At 61.2% G+C, this 13,124-nt stretch overlaps 1 protein-coding gene across 1 annotated transcript; it reads left to right on the plus strand.

Annotated features, from left to right (window-relative positions):
- Positions 1-1,355: 1,355 nt before the first annotated feature.
- LOC122169979 (unconventional myosin-Vb-like) lies at positions 1,356-12,595 on the plus strand. The gene is made up of 37 exons (XM_042836542.1): positions 1,356-1,382; positions 1,797-1,907; positions 2,100-2,262; positions 2,334-2,478; positions 2,682-2,838; positions 2,954-3,094; positions 3,238-3,319; positions 3,487-3,588; positions 3,787-3,899; positions 3,981-4,246; positions 4,382-4,463; positions 4,696-4,836; positions 4,922-5,044; positions 5,167-5,250; positions 5,672-5,809; positions 5,888-5,985; positions 6,109-6,195; positions 6,273-6,384; positions 6,716-6,927; positions 7,013-7,169; positions 7,322-7,561; positions 7,738-7,947; positions 8,060-8,153; positions 8,234-8,379; positions 8,528-8,641; positions 8,761-8,997; positions 9,079-9,173; positions 9,339-9,525; positions 9,695-9,788; positions 9,916-10,053; positions 10,184-10,335; positions 10,502-10,591; positions 10,793-10,943; positions 11,584-11,854; positions 11,940-12,114; positions 12,217-12,297; positions 12,377-12,595. The coding sequence occupies exons 1-37, from the start codon at positions 1,356-1,358 to the stop codon at positions 12,533-12,535; spliced, it is 5,175 nt and encodes a 1,724-aa protein (XP_042692476.1). The 3' UTR covers positions 12,536-12,595.
- Positions 12,596-13,124: the final 529 nt, after the last annotated feature.

The following is a 13,124-nucleotide window of genomic DNA, read 5'->3' on the forward strand; positions in this document are numbered from 1 at the left end:
CTTCCCTTCCCTTCCCTTCCCTTCCCTTCCCTTCCCTTCCCTTCCCTCTTTCCTTCCCCTTCCCCCCTCCTTCCTATCCCTTCGTCCTTCTCTTCCCCCTTCCCTTCCCTCTTTCCTTCCCTTCCCCTTCTCTTTCCACTTCCCTTTTTCCTTCCTACTCTCCTTCCTATCCCTTCCCCTTCTTCCCTTCCCCCTTTCCCTTCCTTTCTCTCCCACCTTCCCTTTCCCCTCCTTCCCCTTCCCTTTCTCCTCTTTCCCCCCCTCCCTTTCCCCCCCTTCCATCCACTCTGCTCTCCCCTCGCTCAAGATTTGCCCCAGCCACGCCGAATGCACAACAGCAATAGAAAAAAAAAAAGCCCTAACAGGGCAGTGCTGGGAGCTGAGATTTGACCACGGGGGCACAGAAAGGGGGCAGGACGGGGCCAACCGCGGGCACACGGCTCCGTGCCGACACGGGGCCGAGCAGCACCCCGATAAGCGGCTGCTCCCCGCCCGGCATTGCAGGACTTTGCCCCGCTGGGGCCGTGGGACGCCAAACAACAGGAGCCAGCCGGAACGCCCCAACCTCACGGATATCACAGAATCGTCTGAGTTGAACGAGGTCCTAAAGGACATTTCCATCACAACGACCCCCGAACATCGCTTTCTGATGGCTGCGATGGTTTTTGAGTAATTAAAAGCGGAGCGTTTAGCGCAGCCCTGTGTCACGTTGTGGGATTGCTGCAGACGCAACGCAGCGCCCGTGTGCCGTGGCTGGAAACCCCAAAACATCCCACTGAGGTCCCCAGGTTGGGAAATGCGTCCCTTCCCACCCCATGTGTGGGGACAGGAGATGAGGGATGAGGGTCCCGGGGTCCCTTCTAATTGAGCGGCCCCTCAAGGGATGGGGAGACAAGATCCCAAAGGTCTCTGGGATCCCCAGCCCAGAGCAGCGCTCAGCTGAACGCCCCGAGATGTTCTCTCTCGTAGGGATGATGAATATTCACCCAGGGGAGGGGAGGGTGAGGCAGAAGGGGGTCAGTTTTGGGGTGTCCTACATAGGGGGTGCCGTGGACAGGAGAAACTCGAGGTGCCCTCGGTGGTCCTGGGGTGGGGGGCGGCACTTTGGGGGTGGGGGGAGGGGGGGGGGTACCCTGTGGTGTGAGTCCATTAGAGCTCAGGGGGCTCTTGGGTTCTCCCCCATTAAAGGGTCCTGAGGTGCCTACGAAGAGCTCTTAGGGTCCCTCCCCTATTAGGGGCGGAGTGTGGTGCTGTGGCAGCAGAGCAGCTGTGGACCCCTTATCCAATTATCGGCAATTAGCGGCCATAAAAGGGCGGTGAGCTGGGGGGGGAGCCGGCTGTGTGACAGCGGGGCTATGGCGGCAGGGCAGCCCTACGGGCAGGTGAGGCTGTGGGTGGAAGGGAAAGTCTGTGCCACCCTACGTGGAGCGGCTCCTTTCCCTGTGCTCTGCTGGAGCTGCGGCAGCGGGGTCAGGGAGTTGTGGGTTCCCCTTTTATGGGGGTATCCTTTAGGAAAGGAGGGCTGCTTCTTCACCAGCAAGGTGGAGGGGGGATCCCAAAAGGGACTTTGGGGCTGGAGCATCTCCCAGTCCTGCTGCTGGGTGCCTCCAGCTGGTTTGGAGCCCTTTTTTGCAACTTTTTGCTGTTCTGCTTTCGAGTGATTGCATGGCCTCCCTGCTCAGCTGGGGGGATCCATCCTGCAGGGATGCTGAGCACCAGGTTGAATACAGAGAGCTGCATGGGGAACGCTTGGTTTGGTGGCTGTCTGTAGGGTGTCCCTCCTGTGCCCCCTCCAGGGTGCCCGGGTCTGGATTCCTGACTCTATCCATGTCTGGAGAGCAGCAGAAATAACCAAAGGCTATGAGGAAGGAGACTCCATCCTGCACCTCCGCCTGGAGGATGGCTCGGTGAGGTTGGGGCCGTGTGGGTCCTGAGATAAGATCATCTTTGCACCCCAAACCAGCCTGTGTTCCTTGGTGGAGAGGCCACAGCGTGCCTAGTGGCTGTGCAGGAGCGTGGCTCACTGTGCCCCCTGCCCACCTGGGGGCCGTCTGTCCCCGCTCAGTGCTCACCCATTCTCCCTTTCCCCAACCCTACAGCCTCTCGTTTACCCCCTGGGCTCTCAGCTGCCCCCGCTCTGCAACCCTGAGTGCCTCTCAGGCAAGGATGACCTGGTGGCTCTGAGCCACCTGCACGAGCCGGCAGTGCTGCATTCGCTCCGTGTGCGCTTCCTGGAGGCCAACGCCATCTACACCTACTGCGGTGAGCCCACGTCCCTCCAGCCCTACCCAGTGCCCCCCTTTCCCTGTATGAGCCCTGAGCCCTTCCTGCAGGCATCATCCTGGTGGCCATCAACCCCTACAAGCTGCTGCCCATCTATGAGGATGAGGTGATCTACGCCTACAGCGGCCGGGAGATGGGGGATATGGACCCCCACATCTTTGCGTTGGCAGAGGAGGCCTACAGGCAGATGGTGAGGTGAGAGATCTTTTTGGGGGACCTCGGGGTGGGGTTGGGCCCCTTGGGTTGTGTCCCGTTGGGTTGGGTTGCGGTGGGAAAAGGCTGAAGCCCCGTTGGGAGGAACCATTCCGTTGGGGGTTCCCAACATGGGGTTGTACCCCCTGGGTTGTGGTGGAGAAGGGCTGAAGCCCCATTGGAACCATCCCAACGTTGCCTTCCAGGTTTGGTAGGAACCAGTCCCTCATCATCAGTGGTGAATCAGGAGCAGGGAAAACCGCCTCAGCCAAATATGCCATGAGATATTTCACCACGGTCGGGGGTGGTCTGGGGGACTCCAGCATGGAGGAGAAGGTGCTGGCCTCCAGTCCGCTCATGGAGGTGCGTCCCCCATCCCAAACCCTTCCCATGGCCTTCAGCCCATGACAAAATGGATGGGTGCGGGGGGTTGGCCTCCCCTGGAGCACCTGGAAATACAGAACCTCCCTCTTGCCAGGCCTTTGGGAACGCCAAGACTACCAGGAATGACAACAGCAGCCGCTTCGGGAAGTACATCGAGATTGGCTTCAGCCATGCCCGTGTGATGGGGGCCACCATCAAGACCTACCTGCTGGAGAAGTCCCGTGTCACCTTCCAGGTGGGGCTCTGGTAGGGACAGGGCCAAGAGTTGGCCGTGGCTGCTATGGCACGCGGCCCCGGTGCTGCTCGGTTGAACTGGGAGGTGGGAACGTCCCCTTGTCCCCACTCTGGAGGTGCTCAGTGCCCTTCTCACTCCCGCAGGCAAAAGCGGAACGGAACTACCACATCTTCTACCAGCTCTGTGCGTCAGCTGCCCTGCCTGAGCTGCTGGCTCTGCATCTGCGTGAGTGCCCTGTGTCCCCTGGCTGGCCCCATGGCGATGCCAGCGCTCTGCCTTCCTCCCCCCCTTTTCCCTTCCCCCAAACCTTTGGGGCTGCTGGCTGGGTGCGCTGCCCCATGGGAACCCGGTGGGGCTGTGCTGCTTTCATCACCCACACATTTCCTCTTTAGGTGGAGCAGAGACCTTCTACTACACCCAGCAGGGCCGCTGCAGTGCAGGCACTGATGATGCATCTGACCTGGACAGCACGCGGCACGCCTTCTCCCTGCTGGGTACTGTCCTGGGTTGGGGAAAAGCAGTGGGGTGGGCATCCCCGTTGTCCTGTGGGCTGTCACCATCATCCCACCACCCTCGCCTTGCTGTTGGTTGGGTGCCCCATTGCTGGCCAGCTGGGTATCTGCTGGCTGTTCCCTTCTCTCCAGCTCGTGCTGTGCAGGATCTGACCCCAACCCCTCGCTCTGTGCCTGTAGGTGTCCCTGAGGTTGACCAGCTGGAGCTCTTTGCCGTCCTTGCTGCCATCCTGCATCTGGGCAACGTCACCATCAGAGGGAGGGACCGCCACGGGGACGGCTGCTTTGTGGAGGTGGGTGAGAGCCCCACGTGTGTCCCCATGTGTGTCCCCACGCATCCCAGTGCTGCTGGTGACCTCTCTGTCCCTTCTCAGCCCAACAGTGAGGCCTTGGGGCTGTTCTGTGCGCTGCTGGGCATCGAGGAGGTGCAGGTGACTCGCTGGCTCTGCCACCGCAAGCTGGTTACGGCGGGTGAGACCTACATGAAGCCACTCAGCAGGCAGCAGGCGCTGGACTGCCGGGATGCCCTGGCCAAGCACATGTATGGGCAGGTCTTCAGGTGGATGACAAGCAGGGTCAACCGTGCCCTGCGCTCGCCGGAGGGCCACCACACCTCCATCGGCATCCTGGACATCTATGGGTAAGGACAGCTCTCCTCCTCTTTGTGATCCTCCTCTGGCCACTGTTGGGTCTGTGGATGGGGTTGGGCTGTCCCCATAGTGGGGCCGGGGTCCGTGGCTGTGCCCTGCCTCAGCCAGCAATCTGCTGCCCACAGGTTTGAGATGTTTGACCTCAACAGCTTTGAGCAGTTCTGCATCAACTACGCCAATGAGAAGCTGCAGCAGCTCTTCAACCTGGTGGGTATCACCCAAATGTCTCCTTGCTGGGAGGGCAGCACAGCTCCCTGTGTCCTGCTGCGCTGCTCCTTCTGTCCTCCTGCCCTGGGAATGTAGCTGCTCCCTCAAAACCTGGGGCTGGAGATGGGCATGGAGCCCTCTGTTCTCCACAAGCTCTGAGAGAAGAGGAAGGGCTGCTGTGTGCAAACCTCTGCCCTCACCTTGGTCCTGCTCTGCTCTCCTATCCCTCCAGCACGTCTTCAAGCTGGAGCAGGAGGAATACGTGGCTGAGGAGATCCCATGGGTCTTCATTGACTTCTGTGACAACCAGCCATGCATTGAGCTCATCGAGGGTCGACTGGGCGTGCTGGACCTGCTGAATGAGGAGTGCAAGGTGGGTTGGGGTGCTGGCAGCATTGCAGCCCTCCAGAGCCCCCCCCCCCCCCCCAGCTGCTTTCCCTGACCCCTCTGCCCTTCAGATGCCCCAGGGCAGTGATGGGAGCTGGGCCCAGAAGCTGTACCAGACCCACCTCGGCAGCTCCCACTTCCAGAAGCCCAAGAGGCCGACGGATGCCTTCATTGTGTGCCACTTTGCTGGCAAGGTAGGAGAGTCACTCTGGTCCCCTGGGCAGCTCTGGCTCCTAAGGTTTCCTCTGGTTCCAAGAGCCCTGCAGCAAGTTGGGCTGGGAAAATCCCAGGGTAACGCTGTGCTGTTCCCTTCCAGGTGGAATATCAGTGTGATGGGTTTGTGGAGAAGAACAGGGACACCATCCCCGAGGAGCTGGTGGGGCTGCTGAGAGCCAGCAAGGTGCGAGCATCCTGGGGCTGGAAGGGTGGGTGATGTGGGAGAAATGAGCTGTTGGTGCCCCTACCCCGTTCCCATGGGTTGCCACCATTTGGGGTGTGTGATGTCACCTCCCTGCGGAGGGGCTGGGGGGGCAGGGGGGGAGTCCTGTTGCCCTCAGTTGGTAACATTGTCACTACTTTCCTCTGCATCGCGTGGTCCTGGCAGAAGGTAAGGGACATCTTAGGGGACACCTTGGGCTGCTCTCGTGGCAGGGTGTCTGTGGGTGCACTGGGGTTCTTTGGGGGGGCAGGAGGAGGGGGCACAGCTGGTTCTTGCACATTGGGGCTGTGGGGCTGGGCTGGTGGGGCTGTGTCCTGCACTGAGGGCTCTGGGTGCACGGTGTGATGCTCCCTGCTGGCTCTCATGGCCCCGCTCTGTGCAGTCTGTGCTGCTCACTGAGCTCTTCCTGGAGGATGGCGATGGCCCCACATCCCGCAGGTCCAGTGGGTCCAGGTCCGCCCGCCCCAGCCGCAGGTCAATTCCTGGTACCCAGAAGAGCAAGAAGTCCATCTCCAGCCAGGTATGGGGCAGGGGGAGGGGAGGAGGACCCTGCTGTGTGCTGGAGAGGCTCTAAGTGCTTTCCTGTTGTCCTCTACAGTTCAAATCCTCCCTGCACCGGCTGATGGAGACGCTGGGCAGCACCACACCACACTACGTGCGCTGCATCAAACCCAACGACAGCAAGCTGCCCTTTGTGTGAGTGCTGTGGGGCTGGGGGCTCATGGAGCTGTGCCATCTCCCCGACCTGCATCCCTCGTGCCCCATATGTGCACCCCCAGCTGATGCCTGAATGAGATAACCCTTTCATTTCTGCCCCAGCTTTGACTCCAGGAGAGCAGTGGAGCAGCTGAGAGCTTGTGGAGTGCTGGAAACCATCCGGATCAGTGCTGCTGGTTACCCCTCCAGGTAACCCCCCACCCCCCAGCACCGTGGGGGTCCCCTGGCTGCAGCACCCCCTGATCATCCCCTCTATGCACCCGCAGGTGGACCTACCAGGAGTTCTTTGAGAGGTACAGGGCACTGCTGAGCAAGGAGGAGCTGGTGGGTGATGATGCAAAGCAGAGCTGCAGCCTTGCCTTGGAGAGACTGCTGCAAGTAAGGGGTTGCAGCGGGGTCCCAAGGGCGCATCCTTTGTGTGTGGTTTTCCCCATTTCTTGTTTTCCTGAGCGTCCTTCATGCACAGTTCTCCCCATCCCTTGCAGGATCCCACCCAGCATCCTTCATACATGCTTCTCCCCATGTCTTGGGGTCCCTCAAGCATCCCTTGCACGTTCTTTTCCCCCTCCGTGGGAGTCCTCACAGGTCCTCAGTGGGTTGCGCACGACGGATAGGAGCTGGTGTTCTGCAGCCAGCAGGGAGGTCACAGAGCATCCCTTTGGGGGAACCTCCTTGAGGCACTGCTCTGAATCTCCCTTACTTCCCGCAGGACACCAGCATGTACCGCTGCGGGAAGAGCAAGGTGTTCTTCCGTGCTGGCCAGGTGGCATTCCTGGAGGAGCTGCGGTGCCGCCGGCTGCGTGCAGCCTGCACCCTGCTGCAGAGGCACCTGCGGGGCTGGCTGGCACGGCGCCGCTTCGGGCGCATTCGTGCTGCGGCTTTGTGCCTGCAGCGTCACACCCGGGGCTTGTTGGCACGCAGGTGAGATGCAAAGAGCTGAGCCCGAGGGTGGGGAAGGGAGGCTGTGGGGTTCTGCCACCTCGTGCTCATCTCCTGCACCCTGCAGGCTCACCGCTGAGCTGCGGAGGAGCAGAGCTGCGGTGGTGCTGCAGAAGAACGTGAGGATGGCGTTGGCTCGGCGCTCCTACCTGCGTGTGCGCCGGGCTGCTCTCACCATCCAAGCCTTCAGCCGGGGGATGTTTGCTCGACGCCTCTACCGCCAGGTAGGAGCAGGGCAGAGCAGTGAGCTGTGCAGATGGGAGCAGTGCCCTGCTGCATCTTGGTGACAGTGCAGCACCGGTCCCACTGCGAGCAACTGCTGCTGCATTGTCCCTTGTGCTTGCTGGTGATGCTGCTGCCCCGTATCTCCCCACAGATGGTGCAGCACCAGAAAGCTGTGGTGCTCCAGGCTGCTGTGAGGGGCTGGTTGGCCCGCCTGCACTACGGCCGTCTGCGCAGGGCTGTGCTCTACCTGCAGTGCTGCTACCGCCGGGCGCGGGCGCGCCGTGAGCTGCAGCGGCTGCGGGCTGAAGCACGCTCAGTAGAGCACTACAAGCAGCTGCACAAAGGCATGGAGATCAAGGTGATGCAGCTGCAGCGCAGGCTGGATGAGCAGGTGGGTGCTGCAGCTCTTGGGTGGCCAGGGTGCAGCGGTCAACCCGTCCCTATGGAGGGCTCTCTGGTCGGAGCGCTGCGCCCAGTGATACCTGTGGGAATGGGGAACCCCGTGGTGCAGATGGGTTTCCTTTGGGGTGAGTGCATCCCCCCAGTTTTGGCACTCTCTGCCCCCAGGCCCAGGAGAAGCAGCGATTGGCAGAGCAGCTCTCAGCACTGAACGCTGCTCACGCTGAGGAGGTGCAGCGGCTGCGGGAGGAGATGCGGTGGCTGCGGGAGGATGCGGCACACGATGCTCAGGTGCAGCGGCTGCAGGAGCGGCTGGCCGAGCTGGAGAGGAACAGTGCTGAGAGCCGCCTGGCCCAGGAGGTGGAGGAGCTCCGACAGGTCCGACTTGGGGCTGGGGGTGATGGCTCTGCTCCCTTTGTGCCGTGGTAGAGGTGCTGTGTGCCCCAGAGGTGGCCCCTGGGCTGCATCTGTCCCTCTGCTCACTCTGCAGCGCCTGGCAGAAGTGGAAGCAGTGAAGCTGCACCTGGGGGAGGAGAGGGATGCTCTGATTCAGCGCACCTTGGAGCAGTCGCAGGATCTAGAAGGTAGAAGGATCTCCGTGCCCCCATCCTCACTGCACCCTCCCTGTGTTCCCACGTGTTCCTCCGTGTCCTTCTGCCCACAGAGCAGCACCAACGTGCGGCACGGGAGAGCCGGGGGCTGCAGCAGGAGCTGGAGGAGGAGCGGGCGCGCTACCAGAGCCTGGTGCAGGATTATGCCCGCCTGGAGCAGGGCTATGAGAACCTGCGGGATGAGGTGGCCTTCCACAGGGTGAGGAGTTGTGGGGGGCTCAGCCCCTTTGGGCTGCTGTGTCTTTGTCACCCCCAGGCCTATCCTTGTACCCCCACTAGAGATGGGGCGTGAGATGGTGGCTGTTTGGGGTGCAAGGAGTGACTGTGTCCCTCTTCTCTCCCATCAGCAAAGCACCTTCAGACGTTCTCCTTCATCCGAGAGCTTCCTGGGCTCTGAGAGCAGCTACATGTCCTCTATGTCCACCGCCCCTTCTCGGGATGGCTCTGACCTACAGGCTGAGGTTAGTGGTGATGGTGGAGGTGACAAATGGAAGCTCCCCTTTCCCATGGGGTCCTGTGGTCCTAGAGGGGCAGCTGCAGGGCTGTCAGCCCCCAGCTCCAACCTCCTTCCCACTCCCAGGGCCAGGAGGAGCGCTGGCAGCCACCAGCTGAGGTCCCCCAGCCTCCCCACCCCATGGAGGACCCTATGCCTAACACTGCTGTGGGGCAGGACCGTTTTGAGAAGGCGTATCTGCTGCTGCTGGGGCAGCTCAATGCTGTCACTGAGGAGCTGGCCCGCACCCGGGAGGAGCTGGGGAGGAGCAAAGCATCTGCTGAGCACGAGGAGAGGAAACCCCTGGATTTTCTTAAGAGAAGGGTGAGCCTCTGCCCCGTATCTGTGGGGATGGAGCTGAGCTGCTGGGGCTGCCCTCACCCTGCCCTGCTCTCCTCTTGGCAGAACATCGCTGAGATGCTGGGGCTGGGTAGGAGCCCTGAGAAGGCGGCGGGGGATGACTTGAAGCATGCCTACGATGCGGTGCAGGTGGCCAACAAGTGAGTGTGGCCCCACAGATGCTCTGGGAAATGTTGGTTTGAGGGGATAAATCTTATCCCCAAAGGATAGGGATTGATGTACTGGAGTCATAGAATAAGCTGGGTTGGAAGGGACCCCAAGCACCATCCAGTCCAAGTGGTGCCTCAGTTCCTCCACTCACGCAGGCTGTTGGTGAGCCAGCTGCAGGAGGAGAAGCAGCACCACGAGGAGGAGGTGGAGGGGCTGCACCTCGACATCCGTTCACTCAAGCAGCTGAGCCAGCAGCAGGCAGCCCTCATCCAGGACCTGCAGAGGCACCAGGGCCAGGAGGGGCTGCAGCACCACGTTGTGCGCCTGAAGGAGGAGAACTGGGTAAGGGGTGGGGAGGGGGACACAGCAGGGTAGGGCTGGAGACCCCCATCTTGTCCTGTGGCAATCTGCAGCATCCCACTTGGGAGCGATGCATGGGAACTTTGGCATCTCCTGACCCCGTGAGTGGGTGCTGGGGGCTGTGAGCCTTACAAGGGCTGTCCTTGCTCAGGAGCTGTCCCAGAAGCTGGAGAGACAGGAGAGGACCACGCTGAAGCTGCAGAAGCAGCTGAGAACCTACATGAAGCAGATCCAGGAGTTTACAGGTAAGCACACACATGGGAAGGGGGATGCAGGGATGGGGGTCACCAGCCTGCTTTGGTGCTGGTGCATCATGCACGAGGGCCTGCTGCAAGTCCTGTGGCCCAGGATGTGATCTGTGCTCCCCTCCAGCAATGAAGAAAGAGCCCCCCACGCCGGGGCAGGAGCCAGCAGCATCCCTCACGGTCCCATCCTCATCAGGGCCACCCCAGGCCATGCTGGCATGGAGGCTGGAGGACGAAGGGCGCATCATCAAAGCCATCATCACAGGTGGGCTTTTGGGTAACCTGGTCCCACTGACCCAACAGAGAGCCCTAGGGATGGGTCCTGTCCCTCCCTTTCCCCCCAGCTTTGCTCTCCATTGCTGCCTTGCCCCACATCTCTGTGCCCTCCCCTACAGATTATCGCCTGCAGAGCAGCCCTGGGGCAATGCCAGAGCTTCCAGCCTACGTCCTCTTCCTCTGCATCCGGCACGCAGACCACTGCCGTGATGAGCCACGTGCCCACTCGCTGCTGGATGCAGCCATCAATGCCATCAAGAGGGTCATGAAGGTGCTGGGGGCAGGGAAATTGCTGGGTGATGTAAGGATGGCATGGGGGGGCTGCAGCCTGGACCCCAGGGCTCTGTAGGATGGGGCTGTGGTTCTGGGGGTGGCTATGGGGCCACTGCTGGAGCCTCACTGACCCGCTCCCTGCTTACTTTCTGCCCACCCCACAGAAACACAGTGATGACTTTGACGTGGTGGCACTCTGGCTTGCAAATGCCTGCCGGCTCCTGAACTGCCTGCGTCAGTACGGCCGGGATGAGGTAGGGTGCTGGGGAGGGGGCTGTTGTTTCCCCCCCTCTCCCTCCAGGATGACATCAGCAGCTTTGGTCTTTGCCTATGGGCTGGGGCTGCCCACCATGTGGTGCATGTGCTGGGCAGATCCTGCCCCTTGTTGCCCCTGGGGGGGGCTTTGGGGTGGGGTCACCTGGGAACCCATCACCCTGACCTGGCTGTACCTGCAGAGCTGCCACCAGGGGAACACAGCACACCAGAATGAGCATCGCCTGCGCAACCTGGACCCTCAGGGCCCCTGCCACAGCCTGGGAGCGTTGGCAGTGCAGCTGTACCAGCAGCTCGTCCGCACGGCTGAGAAGCGCCTCAAGCCCATGATTGGTAGGATGGAGCTTGGGGGGATGTGGGGCTGGGGGCTCATGGGGTGCCTGGTGGTGCTGGTGGTGGAGGGGAGTGGTGCTGTGGGTTGGCTTGGGTTGGGTTTCTCGTGATGGGGGGGCTTGGGGTTGAGTTGGATTCATCTTAAGGAGGATGTGGGGTGGGCTGGGTTCCCCGTGGGGTGAGTTGGGTTCCTCTTAAGAGGACTGTAGGTTGGCTTTGGTTGAGTTGGGTTCCTCATGGTGAGGGGGTGTGGGTTGGGTTGGACTCCTCTTAAGTGGGCCGTGGGTTGGGTTCTGTTTCCCAGGGGGAGGCTGTGGGTTGGGTTGGGCTCTCCACAGCCCCTGAAGCCAACACAGAGGAGAGCTGTGAGTTGGGTTAGGTTTCCCATGCCCGGGAGCTCTGGGTTGGGTTCCCCACAGAGGGCTCTAGGGCTGGATCTCGCAGTATCCCAGCTGAGATGATGCATTTGAGGAGCTGAAGGGGGAGGGGAGATTTGTACCCCCTCCAAGGACCTCCCTCGCTCACCTGCCCCACTTCTCACATCCAAGGAGCACAGCCACCCCATCAGCTCCTCCATCCCCAACTGGAGGTGACACGAAGCCAACGAGCCACGCTCTGATCGTTCTTTTCTGCCCTCCAGTCGCTGCAATGCTGGAGAGTGAGACCATCCAAGGCCTCTCCTCCTCCTGCCCTCCCACCCACCGCCGTTCCTCGGCCCCCCCAGCCCACACGCTGCCCGAGCTCCTGCAGCAGCTGGGCTCCTTCCACCACACACTGGAGCATTATGGGCTGTCCCCAGCCGTGGGGCATCAGCTGCTGCGCCAGCTCCTCTTCCTCATCAGCGGCACCACCCTCAACTTCCTGCTGCTGAGGAAGGACGCCTGCTCCTGGAGCCGTGGCATCCAGCTCAGGTTGGCCTTATGTGGGGTGTATATAAGGGAGGGGGGAGGGTTGAGGGAGGGGGGCTGCCTCCTGCTGACCCCCCCTGCCCCATAGGTACAACGTCAGCCAGGTGGAGCAGTGGCTGCGGGCGCAGGGGCTGCAGCAGAGCGGTGCCCGTGAGATGCTGGAGCCTCTGATCCAGGCTGCGCAGCTGCTGCAGGTGAAGAAGGCGACAGAGGAGGACGCGGCGGCCATCTGCAGCCTGTGCACCGTGCTGACCCCACAGCAGGTACGGGGCCGGGGGGGTTGGATGCAGTGACCTGGGAGCCTTGGGACCCCAGCGCTGGGGCAGAGATGATCCCTCAGCTCCATCCTCTGCTGTCTGCCCCAGGTGGTGAAGATCCTACGGGCGTACACCCCGACTGCTGGGCTGGAGGAGCGTGTGAGCCCTGCCTTCATCAGCAGCGTGGAGGTAGGGAAGGAGGCTGTGCTGGTTGGGGAGGGGGCCTTGGTTCTTGGCCGCTGCCCCGTTGATGGCCGTATCCCCACAGAACCGACTGCAGGAGCAGCAGGCAGAGGGACCAAGCCAGCTCCTGGTGGACACCAGCCACTTCTTCCCTGTGCAACTGCCCTTCATCCCCTCCCCGCTGCACCTGGATGAGCTCTGCATCCCCAACACCGTGGACCTGGCCTTCCTCGTGCGCCTCTGAGCTGCAGGAGGACCTGGCGGGGTTGGGGTGCAGCTTTGTGTGAGATGTTTGTTGGTTGGAACCCGGCCCTACTGCCTTTGGCACGGCCGTGATGATCTTCACCCCTTTCTTTTTAATGCTTTGATGTTAATAAAAGTCTTTGCAGATAAACTGAGTGCCTGAGGCTGCCTGCTTGGGTGGGGAGCGGGTGTGAGGTGGCGATGTCCTTGTGGTGGGGGATTGAGGTCTCCTTGCCCACCTGTGGGGCTTTGGGGGCACATTACCTGATCCGATTTAACTCCTTGGTGGAAGCTTTTGCCCAAGGAGTTGGACTCAGGGATGCTGATGGGTCCCTTCCACATGGGGGCAGAGGGTTGGGTGGATGGATGGCTCTTGAGAACTGCAGGCACCATCCATGGACCTTCAATGCTGACCTTAAATGTGGGATGTCCTTCCCACACCGTAGGCCGTTTTTTTTTCCTTTTTTTTTTTTTTTTTTTTTTTTAATGTCAGTTATAATAAAATATTTTTACAGAGCCCAAAAAAGTCAAAATAGTGCAAAACATCTCACTGTCATGCATCCGGGGGAGCCCCTGCTATTGGGGGGGGG

The sequence above is a fragment of the Centrocercus urophasianus genome, unplaced genomic scaffold, assembly GCF_019232065.1.
Source record: "Centrocercus urophasianus isolate 14NV4802_14NV808 unplaced genomic scaffold, USGS_Curo_1.0 seq_615, whole genome shotgun sequence".
NCBI lineage: Eukaryota > Metazoa > Chordata > Aves > Galliformes > Phasianidae > Centrocercus > Centrocercus urophasianus.